Consider the following 21,256-nt stretch of genomic DNA (forward strand, 5'->3'; position numbering starts at 1 on the left):
CGTCAATGGCAAAGTTGTCTCCAATGCAGTGTTTGAATGAAGAAAGGAATGCTCCGCCCTCAAGTTCCAGTTTACGCAGCCTCTTCTGAGGCATTTCATCACCAATCGAAAAGGGCTTGAATGGAGCAGGAATAGTTTGCGAAGGCCTGCCCTACCACCAAACAGTTCTCTTGCTTCCTCGTCGATCGTCACCGGCAAAGAAGCCAGGGTGATGACCTCCATGATTAGGGAAGCTTAATTCACTCGAAAATCCAAACTATTACAGTGCCCAAGAATCAACGATCAATCTTGCCATTGCCATTTGTGGGAAGGAGGATACTACTCTCTCGGATGCACTGGCTTCTTGGGAAATGCCCTTTTGATTTTGAGCACTAAATTTGTCCAAAAATGGCTCCCTTCATCTACTGTAGTGGTGGAAATGAGTTTTGGAGATAGATTGGTCAAACTCCGCACAATGAGTGAAGAGTTTAGATTTCAAAATCAACTCAATGTCTGTCGTTGATGATCTCCACCACTAACAAGTAACAAGTGATGGCATGGTTACCAGTTTCACCTGCCGTAAACCGGTGGATCGACGGTCACAAAATTGTGGAGTACCAGTGAACCAGGCTCAGATGATGGACCCATTGGCGACCTTCAGGGTACCAGGCTCCGGTATGATGCTTGAAGGGAAGCCTCGGTCTAAACCAACGCATCTTAGGGCTCAGTCCCTCAATTCTTTAACATCACAAACTGAACTTGGCACAATTTCGGTCTTCAAATTCTAACTGGATTTACTGTCATGAGTTTATATAAATTGAATAACAATCCGGTGCTTACTACACTTTAATGATTAACCAGAGTTTCTTTCAACAAACACTGTTTTCTGCCTTCCAAGCAGAATCTAAAAGGTTTCACAAAAGGTCACAACCCCAAATATCGTGTTCCACCTGAACCTTCTTTCGGAAAGGGGTTCACTTTTCGGATCAACTTTTAGCCAAAAAGTTGCATCTTTTCAAAGTAGAATCCCTTTTAGAAACCGAACAGTTATTATTTGATTTCGTGTAAAAGCAATACGCTTTCTCATCATCGCCCGAAGGCTGCCCTTCAATGGAGCTTCATTTGATAACCGTTGTGCCGTGCTGCCACTTTTCTTCTTCTTCTTCTTTTTTTTCTTTTTTTCAACTTCTTTGGCACTTTCAGACGGAGAAACTTCATCTCTCATTCCAGTGGCAGAGCCATTTTATGCAAATAGCAGATGAATCCATTTAAATATAAGACTGTTCTTGATCCTCCCACAAAAAGGCGATGAATCCATTTTATGCAAAACAAAAATAAATAACCCTGGATTTGAAAAGAAGAATATGTGAAATAGATCTACCGATCAAAGCGTCCGATGGAATGTCGCTTGTAATGGTAATAGTTCAAAAGGATTCCGTGCAAATATCTAAACTAATTCAAGTGAAGATTTAAAGAATTAGAGCTTTGAGATCTAGTCGAAGTTGAGTTTGAGAGAAGGCAAAAGAGGACAAAGAGGGAAAAGCTAAGTGAGAGAGGCCCGAGAACACCAACTCAGAAGACAGGATCAAAAAGGTCAAAAGACATGAGAGAGAGAGAGATTTGAAATTTAAGAAAAAGCCAAAGAGACAAAATTCCATTTTCCTTTATTGGAACGGTTCGCATGGAAAAGTCCCAGTGAACAAAGGAAAAGGAAGAATTCATCAGAATTTTCTCTGGACCTTTGTTTTCTTTTAACGGTCCTTGTACATGGCGCAGTCCAATAATGGCGCTCTAATAACTAAATATGCTAAATACTTTAAATGTTTCAATGGCTCGCACATGGTAGACCACACCTCATCCAACGCTACCACAGATGAGAAATCTGCTCATCACTGCACATCTTTGTAAAACTTTTCCCCCTGCCTACAAGTGGCCACACTACCATCATAAAGCTCGACCGAATTTAAATTTTAACAGTTCCTTTTCGAACGTTTTTGCAGACAAATTCAGGGAAATTGTCAAAATTTTGGATTTTTCTTGGTGTTCACGCAGAAATTACTGCATGTGAATTCTGTGATCATGTACGTTGTAGTAAATAATTTCCTTCCTATACGCGTGAGGCTTGCAATTTAATAATCTCCCCCGTCCTCGGCAACCAAAGACAGTAACGGCGTCACCACCATTCACTGCAACTGAAGACGACTGATTCTCAGAAGAAGACCAGCAGAGACCACACATGGAAGGAGAGAAATGAAGATCCGGTGCCTACCCAAGAATACAAGAGAAACTCTTAATGTTCCCGCATTATTAGTAACTTCTATGGACTAAAAATTTCATCGGCCATGTCCGGGAGAAAGACTCTTCACATGCCACAAGAAGGGCCGTCCCGAACAACGAGAAATCACGTGGCCGACATGCATTAGCTGCACTTCCACGTACCACTGCCGGAGACAGTACGCCCTGCATTTAAAAGCTGCCCGGGGCACACATTCTCACGGGGAAAAGCAATCATTCACGAAAGAAATAAAGGCTCGCTCTCCGCTGTTCCTCACACAGGATCAACGCAATAATTAAAGATATTAAACATCCTCTCCCTCTCTCTCTGTGGATGCAGAAGCATTCAAGCGGGGACCAAAAACACGTCATCTCTTTAATAATACACATGGGCCTCCATGGACCCATCAGCAAATTACAGTAGAGATCATGACCAAAGGGAAGCACATCAAAAAGCTTTAGCCACCTTTTCACCAACCTCCTTGCTTTCTCTATCACTAGATTCTCTTTCATATACATGATTGCACTACCCAAAACAAAGCTCCGTTCCCATACTTCTCAGTGAACAGCATCCATGAAATGAAACGAGAATATGTTCTTTGTGAAGTCCGTCACGTGCTGTTCTGTGAGATGACTTCACCAAATTTGAGGAAGAGATGGCCGTCTGAGGTGCTCATGCTCGTCGCACAAGCCAGCATGTCAGCCTTGCTTAGGTTGGTGTACTCGTCCACGTAGCTCTTGTAGCCCGTGGTGGATGGAGTCGACCACTGCGGTGCTACATGCCCTGTTAGGCTCTGCTGTTGTTGCTGTTGCTCCTTGGTGTATGTTGCCGCATTGGCGAGGCAGCCCAGCACTCGGGCCACCTCGTGCATGGTAGGCCTGTCCGAGGACTGCTTCTTGGTGCACAGCAGGGCGAGCTGGAAAACCTTCTTCACGATGCTCAGGTCGTCGCACGTCGAGGAGATTTCAGAATCGAGCGTTTCCATGACTGTGTTGTTTGCAGCCTTTGAAAGAATCTAACCAAAACAAAGCAGTTGTGTCAACTTAAACAAATGAAAATACGATGAATCACAACACATCGAAGTTCGGCAAGCGTTTCGAAGTAATTTTATTTTAGAAACATCAGAAAAAACAGCAAAAGAGAGCAAAATCAGGTTGCCCCATGCTTCAGCTTCGCAATGTAAAACGCAGACAATTCATTTCATCCCTGTACCATCATATAGCATAAGCTAAAATCTCAATTTGAGTGCAAGAATCAAGAGAACGGATAGCCAGAGTAGTTTTAATACCAATTGATGCAGATTGGAGTCGTTGTCCACAGCCTTCATGCCAGTGAGAAGCTCAAGCAAAACAATGCCGAAGCTGTAGACGTCTGATTTCTCGGTAAGGCGTGATGTCCGTGCATACTCTGGGTCAATATATCCGATCGTGCCCATGACATAAGTAGATGTGTGAGTCTTGGAAATGCAGAGGCTCTTGGCAATGCCAAAATCAGTAAGATGGGCTTCAAAATCCTTGTCCAAGAGAATATTGGATGACTTCACATCCCTGTGAACTATCCTGGGGTTGCAGTCATGGTGGAGATAAGAAAGTCCTTGAGCAGAACCAAGCGCAATATGTAGCCGGGTTAGCCAGTCCAACCTCTTCTTTTTCATGGAAGAACCTGAAGAGAATCCAATAACGAACACTAAGCATAATATGCAACAGGGATACAACTAATGCAGATTGTAACAGAAATGATGGCATATTGAAAATGATAAATTCCGAAACTGAAAAGACCCCAATTAGGTCAAACAAGAGGTGATGGCGTGGTCTACGGGCAGAAATACTCACCATGCAGAAGATCCCAGAGGCTCCCGTTCTCCATGTAATCGTAAAATAGGAGGTGGCCATAGGGTGAGAGAGAATAACCCTGTAGGCTCACAAGGTTCCTGTGTTTGATGCTGCCCACCGTTTCCAACTCCGTTTCAAATTCCTTCACGCTTTGAGGGTAGTGGGAATACATCCTCTTGATCGCCACCGGCTTACAGTTTTTGAGCACGCATTTGTATACTGTGCTAGATGCACCATACCCTATTATATACTTCTCACTCAAATTCTCTGTCATCCTCATGATGTCCTCATACACATGAAGCGCCATATTCATGTGAAGAATGACCAATTTGGGGTTGGTAGAAACTGCAACTAAACATTATCAGACAAAGCATAGTAAGAAGGTAAAGGAACTAACAGTGAGGAAGGGTAAAGGACTACAATGTGCAAACTGAACAGGAGATGTTTTTTAGAGTTTGGAGCCTAAATTTTTTTAAGAAGCCATAAAATGTTAGTTTTAGAGAAACTATTTCTTTATCACATCGACAGACATGAATATCCAAGGGAGGCCCACACGCATCCACACATTGCCAAACCTGCTAGTAAAAAAACAAGACCGACTACCAACAATCGACCACTCCTTTATTTATGCACCAGAGCACAGTTGGCATTCACTGTCCTCATTGCCCCTATCTTCCGTCCTTGAAAAATCAAAGTACATTATTCTCATTCTTGCCAAGAGACTAGATTCACAGCTCCATACAACGGTCCCTCACAGAAACAGAGTGAACAAGTAAATAGCTTGTTCAAGAGAAAACGACATACCTGGTTTGCTTTCAGAGTTCTCGGAAAAAGACTGTGGCTTGTAAGGCCGACAAGCAGCCAGTAAGATCATTAGGAGTATAACAAGTGAACCCAGTGCGATCCCCAGAATTGCAGCTTTAGATATTGGAGCTGCAAATTTCATCAAACAAAACATTGTGTATGTAAAAACAGGAGAATCCAATGGGAAGCAAAAGCGGGAAAAACACAGAATGGGAGCAATATGACTTAGGGATTGATAATTCAGAGACAGCGCAGACTTTTCTTTCACCTCAAGCAAACAAAATTCTCTCACAACTCATAAGGGTTCGACATCTAACACAGAGAAATATCGACTCCTTGCAAAGTGCAAAATTAGATGCAATTGCTGCAAAGCAATCTGATATTTTTAACCTCCATTATTCAGATTATTCCAATGACAAGTTTAACCCATTTTCTAGAAAGAATGAAGCACGAGTACAATTTAGAAAACAGAGAATGTCATCATAGGGAAACTGGAGTGGCAAATGACACCAGAGGAAACTAGAGTGTATGCACAAACCAGCTCAACCACAATCCTGTCGTTTGCACATGATTTGTCATTCATTGAACAGCTTTTCTTAAGATGCCCAAGACTGTACAAAGAAAAGAACCCTAGAAGCCAATTCAGAAAAGAATAGAACATTGAAGCAAATAGTTTTAGCCAGGAATTCATCAATTATTTCAGCGAAAGGCAACATCACCATCATCATAGACATTAAGGTAACATGATCAAGCAAGATTTCAGCTAAAACTTTAAACACATTTGAAGTTAGAAAATAAATGAATATGGGGCTGACAAGTAAACAAGGTGCAGAAAATCACAACAGCAGAAACAAAAAACGTCAACAACTCCTGGACATTCATGACCCCCATGACTTGCTGCACTAAAAAATTGTTTCACATAGAGATTTAGGCATTATATCTCTTCGAAGTAATTTTATGGAAAAAAGCAATCACAAAAACAGAAAACTTAAACAATACAAATAAGCTACCTCTTATAGAAGAATGAGACGCATGACATAACGAACCGGTCCAATAACCACAAAGTCCAGGGTTACCTAAAAAGCTGCATATAACAAGACAATGGTTATACAAGAGAAGACTAATCTAAAAGGGACAAGCAGAAACTGAATGGGAGAAGAACAATGAGTAATACATAAGATACCTGGCAGGCGGAAACCTTGAAAAGTTGTTGCTTGTAGGAATATCACCAACAAGGTTATTATTGGATACGTTTCTGGCTCCAAACAAGAGAAATGTAAGAAAACGTCCGGTTGCAGAAAGATGAGAGAGATTTTGAAATAACAGGGCCCTTACAGGAACGTCAAACTGAAGCAACCAGTTAATGCAAAGATATCACCGGTCAGGTTATTGTTTTCAAGCCTCCTGATCAAGGAGAGGACACATACGTTAATTGACAAGGAAAATCAATAGAGGAACAATTGTTCCAAGCTTTTCAGGAAATAAAAATAACCTGTTTCAGAGACTTACAAAGAAATCAGATTCTGCAGCTGGCCTAACTCTCGAGGAATTGAACCTGACAGATGATTAGTTGACAGGTCTCTGAAAGAAATCAATGGGAATGCGAAATATTAACACCCAGCAAACTAATACAAGAAACCAAATTACATCCCATCCTTGACTTGTTTGAAGGCTAGTCAGATTGGTCATTAAAATGCATAACATTGACAAGGTAGTAGGAAATTTAGACAAGGCAAAAACTTCAAGTATCATAAGGTAGCTGTACGTCTTTCTTATCATAGAAGATCTGCAATCTGTGCAAAACATTTTAACTGACATCCATAAAGCATGTTACAAAGGCAATCCTCCTCAATTTATCTCAGTACAATAAGAACTTCACCCTCCATTTTTCCTTAACTTCTTGTCCACAAATATGACACAACGATCAACCAAAAGCCAGCATTAAGTTCAAGCCCTATAGGAAGACTTACATATCCATGATACTTCTTAAATTCCCAAACTCAGCTGGAATCTGACCATCCAGAAAATTTCTGCTTAGCTTCCTGGAGAAGTGAATGACGGTAATTAGATTGAAAACCAAATACCAGATAGAAAAGTAAAGAACTTTAATGCATGTAAGACGTCAACCACAAGATCACAACATCCACATCAAAGTAGAAAGGAAAAAATAGATTTTCAGTAAAAGCAATTGAAAATATACTCTGTTACACACACACAGAAAGAGAGGGAAAGAAAGATACAATTTGAGGAGGTGCTCCAAATCTCCAATGGACGGTGGAATGGAGCCAGTGATCTTGTTATCAGAAATATCCCTGCACGCAAACACACATGAATCACTTTGCACCGTTATGGGGCAAGGAAGGAATTGGACAATAAGAAGTGTGTCCAAAACTTACAACGTGTCCAGATTACCCATCCGAGATAGCTCGACAGGAATGACACCCTGAAGATTGTTTGATGATAAATTCCTGCAGATGTAACACAGATAAATAAGTAATCACCAACTCAAGGACATGCTCTGTATCAAACATTCAAGAATCAAAACACTACAGTCCTAAAACCCCATCAAAAAATGTATTTCCCAGATAATTAAACAAAATAGTGACATTTAGAATCAAGAAAATCCAAGGATATAGAATGACTAGAGACAGGATAGTTGAAATGAAAAGGGACTATGCAAAGTACTCCTGTTAAATCAGGACAAAGGAATAATGGTAGCAAAAACTCAAGAATGTAAGAATCTGTCTGCCAACATTTCAATCCATATAATATGCATAAAGCACCATCAACCAGCAAGAGAGGACAATCTTACAAGTATGACATAGTTTCAAGCCGTTGAAATGCAGCCGGTATGGTTCCATTCAATCGGTTGTTATGCACATTGCTGCATTCAAACAAGGCTTAGAAGGGGAAGAAAACAGAAAAAGCATTACGGGCAAAAGGAAGCAACAGCAATAAACAACAGAAGTATACTTAATAACGTACAAGCTATTCAGGTTCACACAGAAACTGATATTACCCGGAATGGGCCCTTCAAGATTGTTGTTAGCCAGGTTTCTGGAAACCCCACGCAGGATTAGATTGTGCAGAAATGAGAAATACCAAAAGGATATTATGCTAATCCAACAAAGGAACTAAGACAAAAACTTACAGGTTATACAAGTCAGTGAGCTTTCCAAGTTCAGGTGGAACAAGACCAGAAAGTTTATTATCATGTAACTCGCTGTTGGCAAGCAAATTCCATCATGAAACCACTCATAGTTCATAAGCAATCAAAAGAACCATAAGATGAAGGTCGGTCTTACAGATAGTGAAGCTTTGTCATGTTCCCTAACTCAGGAGGAATGGAACCCGTCAACTTGTTTCCATGCAAATACCTGTGATATCAACATAAACAGGGTAAGCTGGTTACATAAAGAGAAAAAGGAAATGAAAACAAATAAGGACATTGCTTTCAAAAAACACAGCAATATCAATAATCATCCAAACTTCCAAAGGCTAAGTCAACCAATTTTGCATAAAATGAAAAAATGCTGCTTATCAACAAGGAAAAAGCACACGCTTCCAAAACTGCTGAAAAGTAATGCTACAAAACTTTCCCTCATTTCTTGAAATTTTTCAATTTTGATCACAATCAAATATTAAACATCACAACTTTCCTTCCATATAAACCCTTTTCCCCAGGGAACAACTAAGTGGACACGTTCTAGTCTTGAACATTTAAAATTCATAAGTTCTCCATTAAAATATCAACAGAAAATAACATTGAAGAATGCAGAACGTGTCACAATTGACAAAACAATGCAAGCAAAACTCATATTTAAAGTGTTACAATCTTTTAACTGGTAGGTTACATATAAAACTCCCAACTTTTAGACTTAAGACATACTTACAGTTTCTCAGTGTAAGTCAAGTTTCCGAGTATTGGAGGAATAGGGCCAGTCAAAAGATTGCAGCTCAAGTCCCTGGTTCAATATCAAATTTGTTATCAGATAGATCTTGTCTATCACAGGTTGATGCAGAAAGAAAGTAAAGGAAACAGAAACTTTTGGCATGATAAATACACTGAAGGACTATTGCATCTCCATATTTGAGATGGCATTCCTAGCATGTCCAGAAGAACCTAATAATGTTGGTTACATTTAATAATGCATTACAATCTAATCTATTCTAAGAGGCAAAATGGAGGTCTATCTTCTATATGATTTCAAAAAGCAAGTAAAAGTAAGAGGTTTGTGTTTGTTATTAAGATGCTCACAGAACAGCAAGAGCCTGCATCAAGCCAATTACTGATGGAATCTCCCCACTCAATCTGTTGCCCTGAAGTGACCTGGAACCGATGCAAAACAATCAGATAATTCAACAAGCCCTTGATTTAATGAATAGTCTCAAAGAAATCTTCAGACACATACAGAGTGGCAACTTGGAGAAAGCCTATGTTGAATGGAATCTCTCCAACCAGTTGGTTGTATGACAGGTCCCTAAAACATAAATATAATCAATTCATTAGCCATTTAATTTTGGTCTGCAGTAAATAATGTGAACAATTAGAACATGAGAAATATACATACAATACTTGGAAGGTGGTGCAATTTCCAATGTTCTGAGGGATACTTCCTGTTAAGCTATTGTTTCTCACGTCACTGCAAAATTTGTAATTGGAAAAGATAACAACACATCATTACAGAATAATCGTTGCTCAGCATAAAGAAAAAACATTAAAGCAGCTTCTATAAGATAACAAGATACTTACAAGTACCACAACCCCGTCAATTGGCAGATATCAGCTGAAAGAGTCCCAACTAATCTGTTCTCTCGCAATCCCCTTAAAACCAACACATCTAGTTATGAGTTAAAAGGAAAGTTCATTCTGGGAGAATGCTTAGGGCCAGGTATAGAACTCACAAGTATTGCAAAACTTCATTCCAATAAATAAGTCGTGGTATTTCCCCAGTTAAGTTATTTTGTGCTAGATCCCTGACAGCACAAAAAGGTAAGTTGAGCAAACCAAAGAAAAAAATTGATGAAATAAAATATAAAATGACAACTTACAATATTTTCAGATTAGGAATCTGTGACAGCGTTGAAGGTATAGGTCCTGCCAGTAGATTGTTTTTGAGGATCCTGAAATCCAAAACAAAGACATCTCACATAAAACTTCTAATGAATTTTAGATAATAACTAGTGAATGTACCAATTCTGCTGTATAGAAGAGGCTTACAGGTTCTCTAATTGCTTCAGTTTTGAAACTGAGTATGGGATATCACCATAGATCTGATTGGAAGATAAATCCCTGAGATGGACCGAGACAATGAATATGAATGCATCCACCAAAGAAGAGAATGCAATTTCAGGGAAAAAAAAAACACAAAAAATTCTAAAAGATCAGTGCTCTCCAAACTATTTCTTAAAGGGAAACATATAACTTATGCATGAAAATAGACTTACAAGTTACATAGCACAATCGGGAAACAAGACTTACAAGTGCTTCAGTGAAGAACAATCCCCAATTTCATCTGGAATTTGTCCTGAGAGATAATTTCCCCTTAGATCGCTGAGTAAGAACAATAAAAACGGAACTGTAAACAATGAGTTGAATGCACCAAAATGCAAATCAGAAGCTGAAAATGTTGAAGAAACAGTCTGTTTATCTAGACAAACGTACATTGAGCTAAGGCTTTTGAGCTCTCCGATGGATGGTGAAATTTCCCCATAGAGATTCAAGCTCGAAAGGTTACTGAAGGAATACATTTAACCAGTAAGATATTTTAACTCCATATATAATGAATCCACTGATGTAGCCTTTACAGTTCCACATACTTACAGGGCAATAACTTCGAATGTAGCATTATCACAAGTTATACCCCTCCATGAGCAAAAGTCAGCCGATGATGCATCCGTCCAGTCATACAACACATTATCAGCATCTCGAAATGATTTTTTGATCACTAAGAGTGTCTTACCTGTACATGTTTGATGAAAAACATCTAAGTTCCATTCATCCAGATTCCAAATCAAGCAAAAGATGCAAACCGTGCCGTAACAAAGGCAACTCAAACATGTATTAATGAAGCAAAGAAAGAGAACAAGAGTTCAATCTTCAAAACGGACACCTGCATGGAGCCATTCATCGGCAGTAGCCACAAAAGCATATGTTTTCAACTTGTGAATCGGTCTTACACCTAAGCATTAAATAACATGTCAAAGCAACACATACCAAGTAAATACACGTGAGCTTTTGTCCCATATTTGTTATGGACATGCGAATTTAGCCTCGGCTCCAAATAGGAAGAAAAATAGATCAGTAACCCATCCAGAATAATTACATAAATGAGTGGAGATAAAAGATACGAATTCTTAGCCTACTACTTTATCTCTTTTGGAAGATATCCTCTTGACCGTTGATTTGGGATAATAGAAGCATGTTCACATTTTCATATGAAAGTGTTTCCGTTTCTTAGGTTCCGAACGGTACTGAAAGGGGGAAGAAAAAATAAGAAAACTTTGACAGCACGTACAGAAGAGCCGGACACGTTAGTAAACGCCATTTTGGAGAGAAATGCTGCCAAGCACCTTATCCCCACTTTCCTGAGTGAGGTGTATAGTGAGACAGCGGACACCGTGTGAAAAGTTTAACTGGTAGATTAGCAGTGCAAAAGTTGGAAGGTCAAGCAGCAATACCAACAAAGAAAACGGAAACAAGAATTAACAGTTGCCGGTGCAACACAAGTTGGCCTAAATGTTCAGTCGCCGTTTGAATAAAGGATGTCATTGTGTGGATGGGGGGAGAAGGATTTTGCAAACAGTTCTATGGATCAGAATTTGCGCGTAATGATTCAATAGAAGATATTATCATTCAGTAAGCACTGAGAACCTCCTCGCATTCACAAGCTTCCGAAGAAAAGAAACTACACCCACCAACTTGCCTGGCTTCAGAAAACAGTATCCTTGGCACTGAAGAAATTGAACAACCGACCAATCCTTTCAATGAACGGTATATTTATAAACAAGAGCAGATAATCCACCGTTGAAACAAGTAACTTGAACAGTATCAAAAGGCCTTTCCCAAAATGAAAGCCATTGTTGGTGGCAAGGCCAATAAAATACCACTGGGTGCTACCGTGACCAAAGATCTTACTCTGGAGCTTACCGCAGAGAGGGCTTATTTTGCAGATCGACAATCGAGAGAGAGAGATGATGACGATGACGATGACGATGACGATGCTGAGGGAGGAGAAGATAATGGAGATGGATAGTACATATGAAAAAATGTACATCTCAGGATTTCGGTTGAAGGTTTCAAAGAAAGAACGACCTCAAGAATCTGAGCATGAATAACCAAAAAAAAAAGGTAGGAATTTATATAATCAATAAAACATGGACACGGGATCAATAGGGGATTTTATATAAATAACAAAGACCACCCACGATTCGTTCTTCGAGACAGACTATTAAAAGAGAAATCCTGCTACACGTCGACAGCTAACGAAGCAAATACTCAACTTACTACCACAAAGTCGGGGAGAGAGAGAGAGAGAGAGAGGTTGAGAAAGGCCACTTCCTTAGAAGAAAGAACGAATGGACTTCAGCTCGATGCGTCGAATGAGAGTCAAAATGAACAGTTTAGATTATTTGGAAGAATCTTGAGCTTCCACCGTAAAAACATGAGAACCGCAATGATGGATGAACAAGAAAAGGCGAGGATATTTTATTAAAAACTGACACGACGATGTTTTCCATCTATTCCAAGCTTCACTTCACATGAGAAACACTGAGAGAGAGAGAGAGAGAGCAAGAAGAAGACGACGAAGGAGAAGAATGCACTCACTGTCGTTTGAAACAGCAAGAACTGAGCCAAGCGTCGCAAAAGCAAACACCACCAGCATGAGACCAACTCCCTTCTCCATCCTCCCGTAGGAACGCGCCATTATCTTCTTCTTCTCCTTCTGCTGCTTCTTCTCCTTACCTCATTGCCGAACAGAAGACCTCCCGAGACTCCCAACCCGAGTCCACATATCCCGTCCCACCTCAACACCGCTACGGCCACAGAAATGCTCCCCACTTCAGTCTCTCTATCTTCCTTTTCCCATTCTCCACCAAGAAAAGAAAAGGGAAAACAAAATTCAGAAAGACAAAGGATGAGAGAGAGAGAGCGAGCAATAAATCAGAGGGTAAAGAAATGGAACCGGAAAAGAGGACGAGTGCCGGGCTGTCGTTCAGTCACATCTTTGTGGCGCCTAAATACATGCTAGTACGTCTTCAGAGCCCTCTGCTGCTGCTTGCAGAAGAGAGAGAAAGAAGGTCTCATCTCATGCGCTGCGCTTGTGTGAGGTGGTGCCTGGCGTACGCTGTCACTCTCCCTCCCTCTTTTTCGTTTTCCTTCTTTTTAGCTTCTTCTTGTTATTTCCATCCTTTATTCATTGCCCCCATTATTGTTACTAGCCCTCCTCTCTCCTTGCATTTATCCTGTTTTATCTCCCCACCATCCTCACTGCAACTCCTCCGTGGAGAGAGAGAGAGAGAGAGAGCGCGCAGCAGAAACAGCCCAGCTGGAACCGTCAGGTATTTATACGTCACCAATGGTTGGCCGCTTTCCTTTTCCCAAACTACCCCTGCCTCCATTTATCCGCTCCCGTGATCCGACTCGTTCCCATCCCTCGCTCCAAAGTCCAAAGTGACCCTTCTCTTTTTGACCCTTCTCTTTTTTCATTGTCGGTTGAGCAATATATTAACGTCAAAATTTTCCTAATAATGAGAATAATTTGGCTTTGTTTGAAAAAAAAATTGCATTATTGTGATCTTTTTTTACATTCCATTTCCATTTCTAAGCTTTTTACATTGTTACGGCCCTTAATTTTTTAAATAGTTTATGGCAATTGACTTGTGGATTATTTTTGCGTGGTAAAATATTTAAATTTAAAAAGTTTTAACCAGGGAAGTACGAACTCTTCATCCGAGAAGGGACGGAGGCGTTCTCGGATACGTGGGGCCCAGGGGGGGGGACGGTGCCTTTGGCTTTGGAGCGATCCGAGGGGGGAAAGAAGACAAAAGCGGCATGGCAGATTCGTAATTTTGTCTGGACGGGCGGGTGCTTTGCCGACACGAGCATGCAGTTAGAGGAGGCTTCCGTAATGTTTGTTAGATCTCGCAAATCCCCGTCTCGGGATTTTCCTCGTCCACCGATCGGGTCCGTTCTTGTTTATTTAAACAGAAAATCCAGAAACAAAGAAGCATACTCTCTTAATATAATATTATATGCAAGTCAGCTCTATCACTCATTTCAAGGTCAGCCACTTTTTAATTATATGAACGTCCGTATCTTATTGGAGATACATGTTTTCTTTTTTTTCTACGATGATATTATATTGTTGCTTTATTTTAGAATGTAGTTTGCTAATCACCGGATATTTTCTCGGCGACCGGAAAAACATGAGACGATGATGCACTTTTGTTTGTATGCAAATGATCTCTATTTAAATCCTCTAACAAATGAATCGATCATCCAAATTTCGGTTACAGAATCTAAATCGCAATTTAAAGACATGGTAAAATTAGAACTACTAGTTAAATGCTTCATACCAATAAAAAAAAATGTAAACCGATAGTTTACATAGTTGTATTAGGTAAAAATACGTGAATAAGATATATAGTATCCATAACATATAATTCATGCATCTCTCTAGACCAATGTTTTAAGGATTGTTGAACGAAGTTGACACTAATAATATAATTTTATTTACATTGGGATCGAGAAAGGAAGAAAGAGAAACTACATATACACTATACTAGGACATGGACGTAACACCTGTTACCTAGTTTATTAGATATTTTGCTCTACATTAATGAAATATCCCATTTATGAAAAACCCCACCGGTTCACCGTCCTTAAATACATGGTTACATCACTGTAGCCAGTGAGCAGCAGTGGGAAAACAAAAAACACGAAAGATGCCAAACTGCAGATTCCAAATAAAGCTTCAACGCATCCATTTTACTGCCTGTTTTAGCTTCGTTGTGTTTCATCACATTGAAGGTGAGCTCTGCAGAGATCTCAGATCCATGGGATCGACCGACAGCCGGGCCGAAGCTCAGGTCGCCTCGGACTGAGATCCAAAAACTTCCTTCCTTTCGACCTAACCTTAGCTTTCTAATGCGACTATCAAATTTACAGCCTCCTCCGTTTTCTTTTATTAAAGAACGTCCTCTTGAAAAGACCCGGAAAACGAAAAATATTGAACCGTCTTTCCGATCATCGCTTGATAAAGAAAGGAAAAGGAGGTAAAGAGGCGGTCGGACGGGGGCTTTCGGCGGTTAGAAACCATATAAAGCGCTGCCTGCAACTGCTGCGCTGCAGTAAAGATCATCCATTAAGTCCGGTCACGTCCGCCTCGTGATCTCCCCTCCTCTCACCCTTTCCCATGCCGTAATCCGTCGGGTCCATCCCCTACGGGCTACTTCCAACCGGGGGCTCAATGCGAAATTACCGGAATAGCCCGACAACCGACTTTTGTGGTCAGAAACTGCCTCGATCGTCGGGTCCCGCCCCCTCGGCCCGTGGATTTTACTTTAAAGGCACAACTTTCTCTCGCTATATACAACCACCCCCCCGGAAATAACTTCCCACCCTTTCTGATTCTTCTGTTTTAAATCTAAATTTGAAATCTGGGCAGCACACTGTCATTCGTGGAAATATGAACAGCTTATCGAGATTAATCCTAAAACGGTGGGCCCTAACTTTTATCTTATAAATGGAAGAAGGAGGGGGCTCCACGTTGTTGCTGACGTAGCGAGGCGGGCCCCGCGCGTCGTACTCGTTTAATCTTTGCGGGGGTTCGAAATAACCACATCGGGAATGGGGCCCAGCCGCTTTGAGGCGGGCCCCGCATCGAAAGCGACGTCTCCTCATTGGCCCCTTGACGGCAGACGACACCCCTTCTTTTTGGCTATATTTTCTTCCGCCCCCACCACGCTTTTTTGCGTTTCCTTTCCACTGAAATTATCACTTAATCGCTTCCCAATCATGGTCGCATCTTCTCACAATCGTGACCGTCCGCTGGCGAACCCATCCCTCCATCAAGCCCTCAATAGCGTTCCGACACGTCGGACGAGCGTCCAGCTCAGCTCCCGGGACAATCATGAGGGAGGCGGGCCCCACGTCACATGGAACTTGTCTGAGCCGCAGACGGCATCGGAAATATGCCTCTCCTCCCGCGATCTCAACCCTGTTCACGTGACCATTTAAATCGTCAGCAATAAACGCCCCCGCCCCGCCCCGCAATTTGGACGGACGAGGGCTTTGACTGGCTGGGCCCCCGGACTCCGGCCGGTCAAAATCAGGCTTTTTGGAAGGGTCCGGCGACCAAGGCCCGCCAGTCATCATTGAGGGCATCCGAAGTCCAGTGCGCAAGCGAGGTCGTTTTCTCAACTCACAAGTGACAACTTGGTGCAGCAGCAGCAGCAGCAGCCTGCAAAGAAAACAAATAAAAAATTGATATTATTTAAATACTCGCTTCCGTAGATAGATATCCCGGAAAGACCAAGATCGACCTTTGCGTTGCATATTATATCTCGTTGCATAATAAAGTTGATTTTACGTAAAACAATAAAATAAAACTTCAAGTAGGGAGGAGATTATATTCATAAATTATTTGTCGACAGGGAGGGAAGGGGAATGTAGGAAAGGCTTCTGCGCATAACGATGGTACGATGCATGTATAGAATGGGGGAATGAAGTGACTTGTAGGAGAATTTAATATTGAAGCAAAGCGGCGAGAGAAGTTTCTGATGCTTGGCCTTTGCAATTAGGCAGCTGCCATAAAGACAATCTTTTTTTAGTTAAACAATTGGTGCTTCTTCATTTATTACCTTTTTCCTTTTCAACTCTTTTTTTTTTAATGGAAGATTCCTCGGGGTTAGGTAATCCGGTTATCGCTTTGTGTCGCGTTAGCGAAAGGTTCACATGGAAAAGCTCGTTAGGTTTTGTAGGTAGAGCGATCGAGGTGGGAAGCAGCAGCAGCAGCCGAAGCATATGGTGCGGTCGGTATTAGTTGGGAAGGTCGGCCGCCTTTATGGGAGGAATGCGTTCACAGGGTATAACATTTTTGGCCCAACAACACTCATATATAATGACTCCATTTTATGAAAATTTTACATTCTTCTTTGGAGGTTGTTTGTTTGGTAAATGAAACACTAAGTATCAATTTTATGAAATTGATCTAAAGATTGAAGTAAATTCATTGACATTAAGTTCTAATGTTCTATGAATATGTTATATTTTTAGAGTAGATCCATACAACATTCATGGAGTGTTTATGCTACCAAACAATTTACCAAGGGCTTAGAATAATTATTGTCGTGAATATGATTCAAAGATTATCAAACGGCCTTTTCAAATGCACAATGAAATGATTAAGGTACGCCAACATACGATAAACAAATTGCATACATGATCAAGCGGGCAATAGTATTTCAAATTTGGTGCATACTTGTTATCTGGTTCGCACAGGCCAAAATATGATATTTTTCTTCGCATCAAAGAAAAAGTTTCACCGTCGAAATCAACAGCCGCCGCTCAAGCAGGTATACCCTCCTTTGCGTTTCTTGATCTAAGTTTAAACCAAGGAGTGAGGGATGAGATTTCCCTTCAATCATATTGAGAAAGCAAAAAGGGTTTTACTGTTAAAGTAACCAAAGTCGAGAGAAAGATAAAAGTCGGTTGCATTGGAGAGGTGATGTCTAAAATTGTTAAAAAAATTGGAGAATTATAAGGGATGTTGTTAAGTGATTGGTTATCTTAGTTTTCAACCAGAAATGAAGCTGCTAAGGAAGACATTGGGATCCACCACACCAAGAACCCGAGTTTAGTGTGGGAGTGGATTGGGTTGTGAAATTTGGTATGAGAGTTGGGTTCAACGTTCAAACCTACTGATACATGTGCTTCAATCAGGATAATGAATTGTAGCACTTCAAAAGTTTAGTCTTGTATTTAAAATTGTGAAAAATCTTAAAAGAATTCTAAATGAGATTGTTAAGAGATGATGTCCTGATTCTTAGTTTTTTAGGAGATGAACTGAAACTGTCGAAGAGCAAGTTGGTATCCACCAAATTAAAAGTTTGGTGTAGGAGTGAGTAAGGTCATGACTCATGACAGGTGAAACTATAAACTTAATGTGCATTGAATGGCATAACTTGTATGTTCAATACGTGCTTCACGCATAAAACAGTTAAGAAAGTAGTCTAAAGAGAAGTTTCTTGTGTCTCATAAGGCAGCATAAGAACCTGAAATTTTTCCACGCCTTACAACAGGAGATGCTGCAACCGCTGAAACATTAAACAGAAGTTCTAACATATGTTTGTATCTTTCGTATTGGAATATGTATACTACTTCGGGTCGGACTAAGCAAATATTTAATTAATTGAACACAGCAATATCATTATATCATTGCTTCTGCAATAACTTCCAAGAAGAAGGAATAGTTTTGAAGTGAAAAAGTCAGCTGATGTGGGAAAAAATGGCCTTATGTTAGAAAATGTTTAATATGGAAAAGATGGCCTACTGTTTGTATGTCTATCAGTCTACGGTGATGCTTACTTAGCTTATCATCCACGTTTTGTGCATTTAATTTCTTGTTTACATTCAACTATGTAAATGGATGTAGAACGTTATCAGACAAAAACAAAGTAAAAATAAATCTGAAGATCTATTAGATGGATTGGATCTTATAAGCCAATAAATATAGGAATGTTAATGGCACTATAATTTTTAAAAATTTTGACATTCACATCAAGATTTTGTTATTCTTTTAGAATATAAGTTTTGATGTCCTACATCTTATCCATGCAACAGAATTTGTGAGAAAAACAACTGGAAATAAGCGAAATAGTTGGATGGCCCCAGACGACATAATATGAAGCTCTTTCTATCTCTTTTGCCGATGGAACCCTTACTACTTTCTCCTTTGTTGAATGCTAATGAGAGCTTTCAAAGGAGACAAAGACAAAGTTTAACTAAGTTATGAGGATAATTTAGTTTCCACACACACCCAGTGAGCAAGAGGGAACCCTACCACCCGGATGAGGGCCGAAACCCCTTTTACCTTTGAGGTCTAGAACTGCTCTCGGACCTTTTTCACATACACACTCATATATAAAGATAAAAAAAAAATGTGACATATTTCCGAGTTCCAAATAGATAATTCCATCTACGACCATTACTCATGTGACATATTGCTTGCTGTACTTGTTATTGCTTCGGGGTTTGTGACATCAATTTATCTAGGAGGCCTTTCTTTTGTTGGAGTCAATCTATCTAGGTGAAGGAGATTGGTAATAACTTTAGTGTTTCCTTTCATGGTATATAAAGAATAAGGAATAAACAGCAAGGTGGTGGTTCTAGGTAGCTCTTCCTCTTTATGTTAGTAAATCAAATAATTCGGCATTGGATTTGAATTCAGTTCAACTATCTGAACTAATAACATATTTCACATCCAAACGGTAATAACGTGCAGACACAAAATAAAGCATTTTTTCCCATATCTGGTAGACATATTATTTTCATGAACATTTGTATCCAAGCACTTGTGGAAATTTGGACGTGGTGTTGATATATATAATTTATATTATATCCAAAGTTTGAGTGAAATTAATCAATACCCAACTAGTCAGATATGGTACATTGCTACATCTAATTAAAACTATAGTCACAAAAAACACATTTTTTTCGAAGAACGTGATAAATTAATTAGCCATTTAAAACTTTAAAAAATGTTTTTTTAAAAAAATGTTAAAAAAACACGTTAAAAACACATTTTTCATGTTTTTTTTTTCATTTTTTTCAGTTTCTTAATGTCAAACTGTTTTTTTATTTTTTATTTGTTGCAAATCTACTTATCTTTTGATATTTGTGTTATTAGTTTCTTACTTATTTTATTTTTCTCTTGTTTTTTATTTTTAAAATTTTTTAAAAGTTTACCGTATTTTTTCCTTTTTTTCAAGCTCGTCGTATTATACGTGATAAAAAGCTCACCATTTAAAAATCCGAGACGTTATTTGTGACTATGATTTAAACTATTTTATTGATATCTGTGCTCTTCAAGTTCCAACAAATAGATGAAAGGTACCTACTCCTTAATGAGAGTTGGAGGTGGCAAGAGAGAGAGGGGAGATGCACTTCCAATCCCTATCAAAATTCCGTTTACGCTTTGTTTTTAAAAAACACTTTTATTATTTAAAACCAGTATTTACAAGGGCTTAAACAAAAAATTAAGTTATTATATACATCCTAATTTGATTCTTTGAAATTTAGACTTAGTAAATAGTACATGCTACTTAGCGTAAGTATCTTGTGTATGTTCCAATGTGCGTAGCTTCCAACCTGTAGTGTTACTAGTGAACCCTGACTATCAAAATAAGTGTATTTGATTTGAAACACTTGTTTTATGTGGTTGGCAATCTAATTAACTATTTATTCTTGTATTTAAAAAACCTAAGATTCCAAAATATTTACTAAGCATTGGCACTTGAAATCCATGAGGCTAGTAGTGTGGTGGAAAAAGATGAATATATATCTATGTCATCCCTGATGGGGTCCGTGCGACTGTTTGGTGGGGAGGAGTGCTGTTAGGCGGCCAGTCTCTATTTTTAGTGTCAGAGGCGTCAACCTCTTATGCTGCAAAAGAGGAGGTCATTGATGTGCAAATTGAAGTGCAGCCAGAGCAACACACTAATGCACCGAAAGCAAGCATTGTATTGTACCTTAAAGAGACAAGGAATTGGGCCGGAGCTTAGGCTCTTTGTTGAATCGTGGGTCTTCCTTACTCACCCGAAATATACATACTTTTTTCACCAATGCTGCCTTGAACTTGGACAGCCACATACATCGTGGACCTAACTTTTTTTTTTCTCATGATCAATGTGGGAGAAGCCTTTATCAAAACAGTTTTCTTGCTAGCTTTTGTCTACGTATCACTGTTGACACTTGCTAATAGACACTTCCTTATATTATATTTGTTTAATGCAACATTATAGTGAGATCAAGCATTTCAAAAACACCAACTACGTTCCAAACTATTGGCAACACAAACTGCCTCACAAAGATCAAACAAGTGGACCTGATGCTTTCATTATAACAGCTACGTACCTTAAAAAAATCCATAAAGTTTCGTGTATATGGTTATCTTATTCAGTAGTGAATCCAGATGCATGCTCGTAAGTACATATTTTCCGAGTTAATTTGGATTATGTAACCATGTGCTAGTGTTCTATAATTGCCAATGATGTTGTGAAGCGCATCATAATCAGATATAATTGATACAACAATCAACTTTTAATCGGCAACATGATTATCTTCCAACGAAAATATAATAAA

At 39.6% G+C, this 21,256-nt stretch overlaps 1 protein-coding gene across 4 annotated transcripts; it reads right to left on the reverse strand.

Moving 5' to 3' along the window:
- Positions 1 to 2,608: 2,608 nt before the first annotated feature.
- On the reverse strand, positions 2,609 to 13,401 carry LOC116262753 (LRR receptor-like serine/threonine-protein kinase ERECTA). 4 transcript variants are annotated; one of them, XM_031642245.2, is made up of 28 exons: positions 13,077 to 13,401; positions 12,719 to 12,970; positions 10,715 to 10,853; positions 10,556 to 10,627; positions 10,373 to 10,444; positions 10,112 to 10,183; positions 9,943 to 10,014; positions 9,796 to 9,867; positions 9,644 to 9,715; positions 9,462 to 9,533; positions 9,303 to 9,371; positions 9,149 to 9,220; positions 8,784 to 8,855; positions 8,196 to 8,267; positions 8,042 to 8,113; positions 7,876 to 7,947; positions 7,703 to 7,774; positions 7,287 to 7,358; positions 7,131 to 7,202; positions 6,861 to 6,932; positions 6,400 to 6,471; positions 6,226 to 6,294; positions 6,074 to 6,145; positions 5,901 to 5,974; positions 4,891 to 5,019; positions 4,087 to 4,431; positions 3,543 to 3,916; positions 2,609 to 3,269 (listed from the first exon to the last, which is right to left on the reverse strand). In XM_031642245.2, exons 2-28 carry the CDS (start codon positions 12,816 to 12,818, stop codon positions 2,865 to 2,867), a joined length of 3,000 nt encoding a protein of 999 aa, XP_031498105.1. In that variant the 5' UTR covers positions 12,819 to 12,970; positions 13,077 to 13,401; the 3' UTR covers positions 2,609 to 2,864. The 4 variants fall into 4 exon arrangements, with proteins under 4 accessions (XP_031498105.1, XP_031498103.1, XP_031498104.1 ...); XM_031642243.2 differs by having other exon boundaries at positions 4,087 to 4,437; XM_031642244.2 differs by having other exon boundaries at positions 4,087 to 4,437; positions 12,719 to 12,981.
- Between the last annotated feature and the right edge of the window lie 7,855 nt (positions 13,402 to 21,256).

Source organism: Nymphaea colorata, chromosome 10, assembly GCF_008831285.2.
Source record: "Nymphaea colorata isolate Beijing-Zhang1983 chromosome 10, ASM883128v2, whole genome shotgun sequence".
NCBI lineage: Eukaryota > Viridiplantae > Streptophyta > Magnoliopsida > Nymphaeales > Nymphaeaceae > Nymphaea > Nymphaea colorata.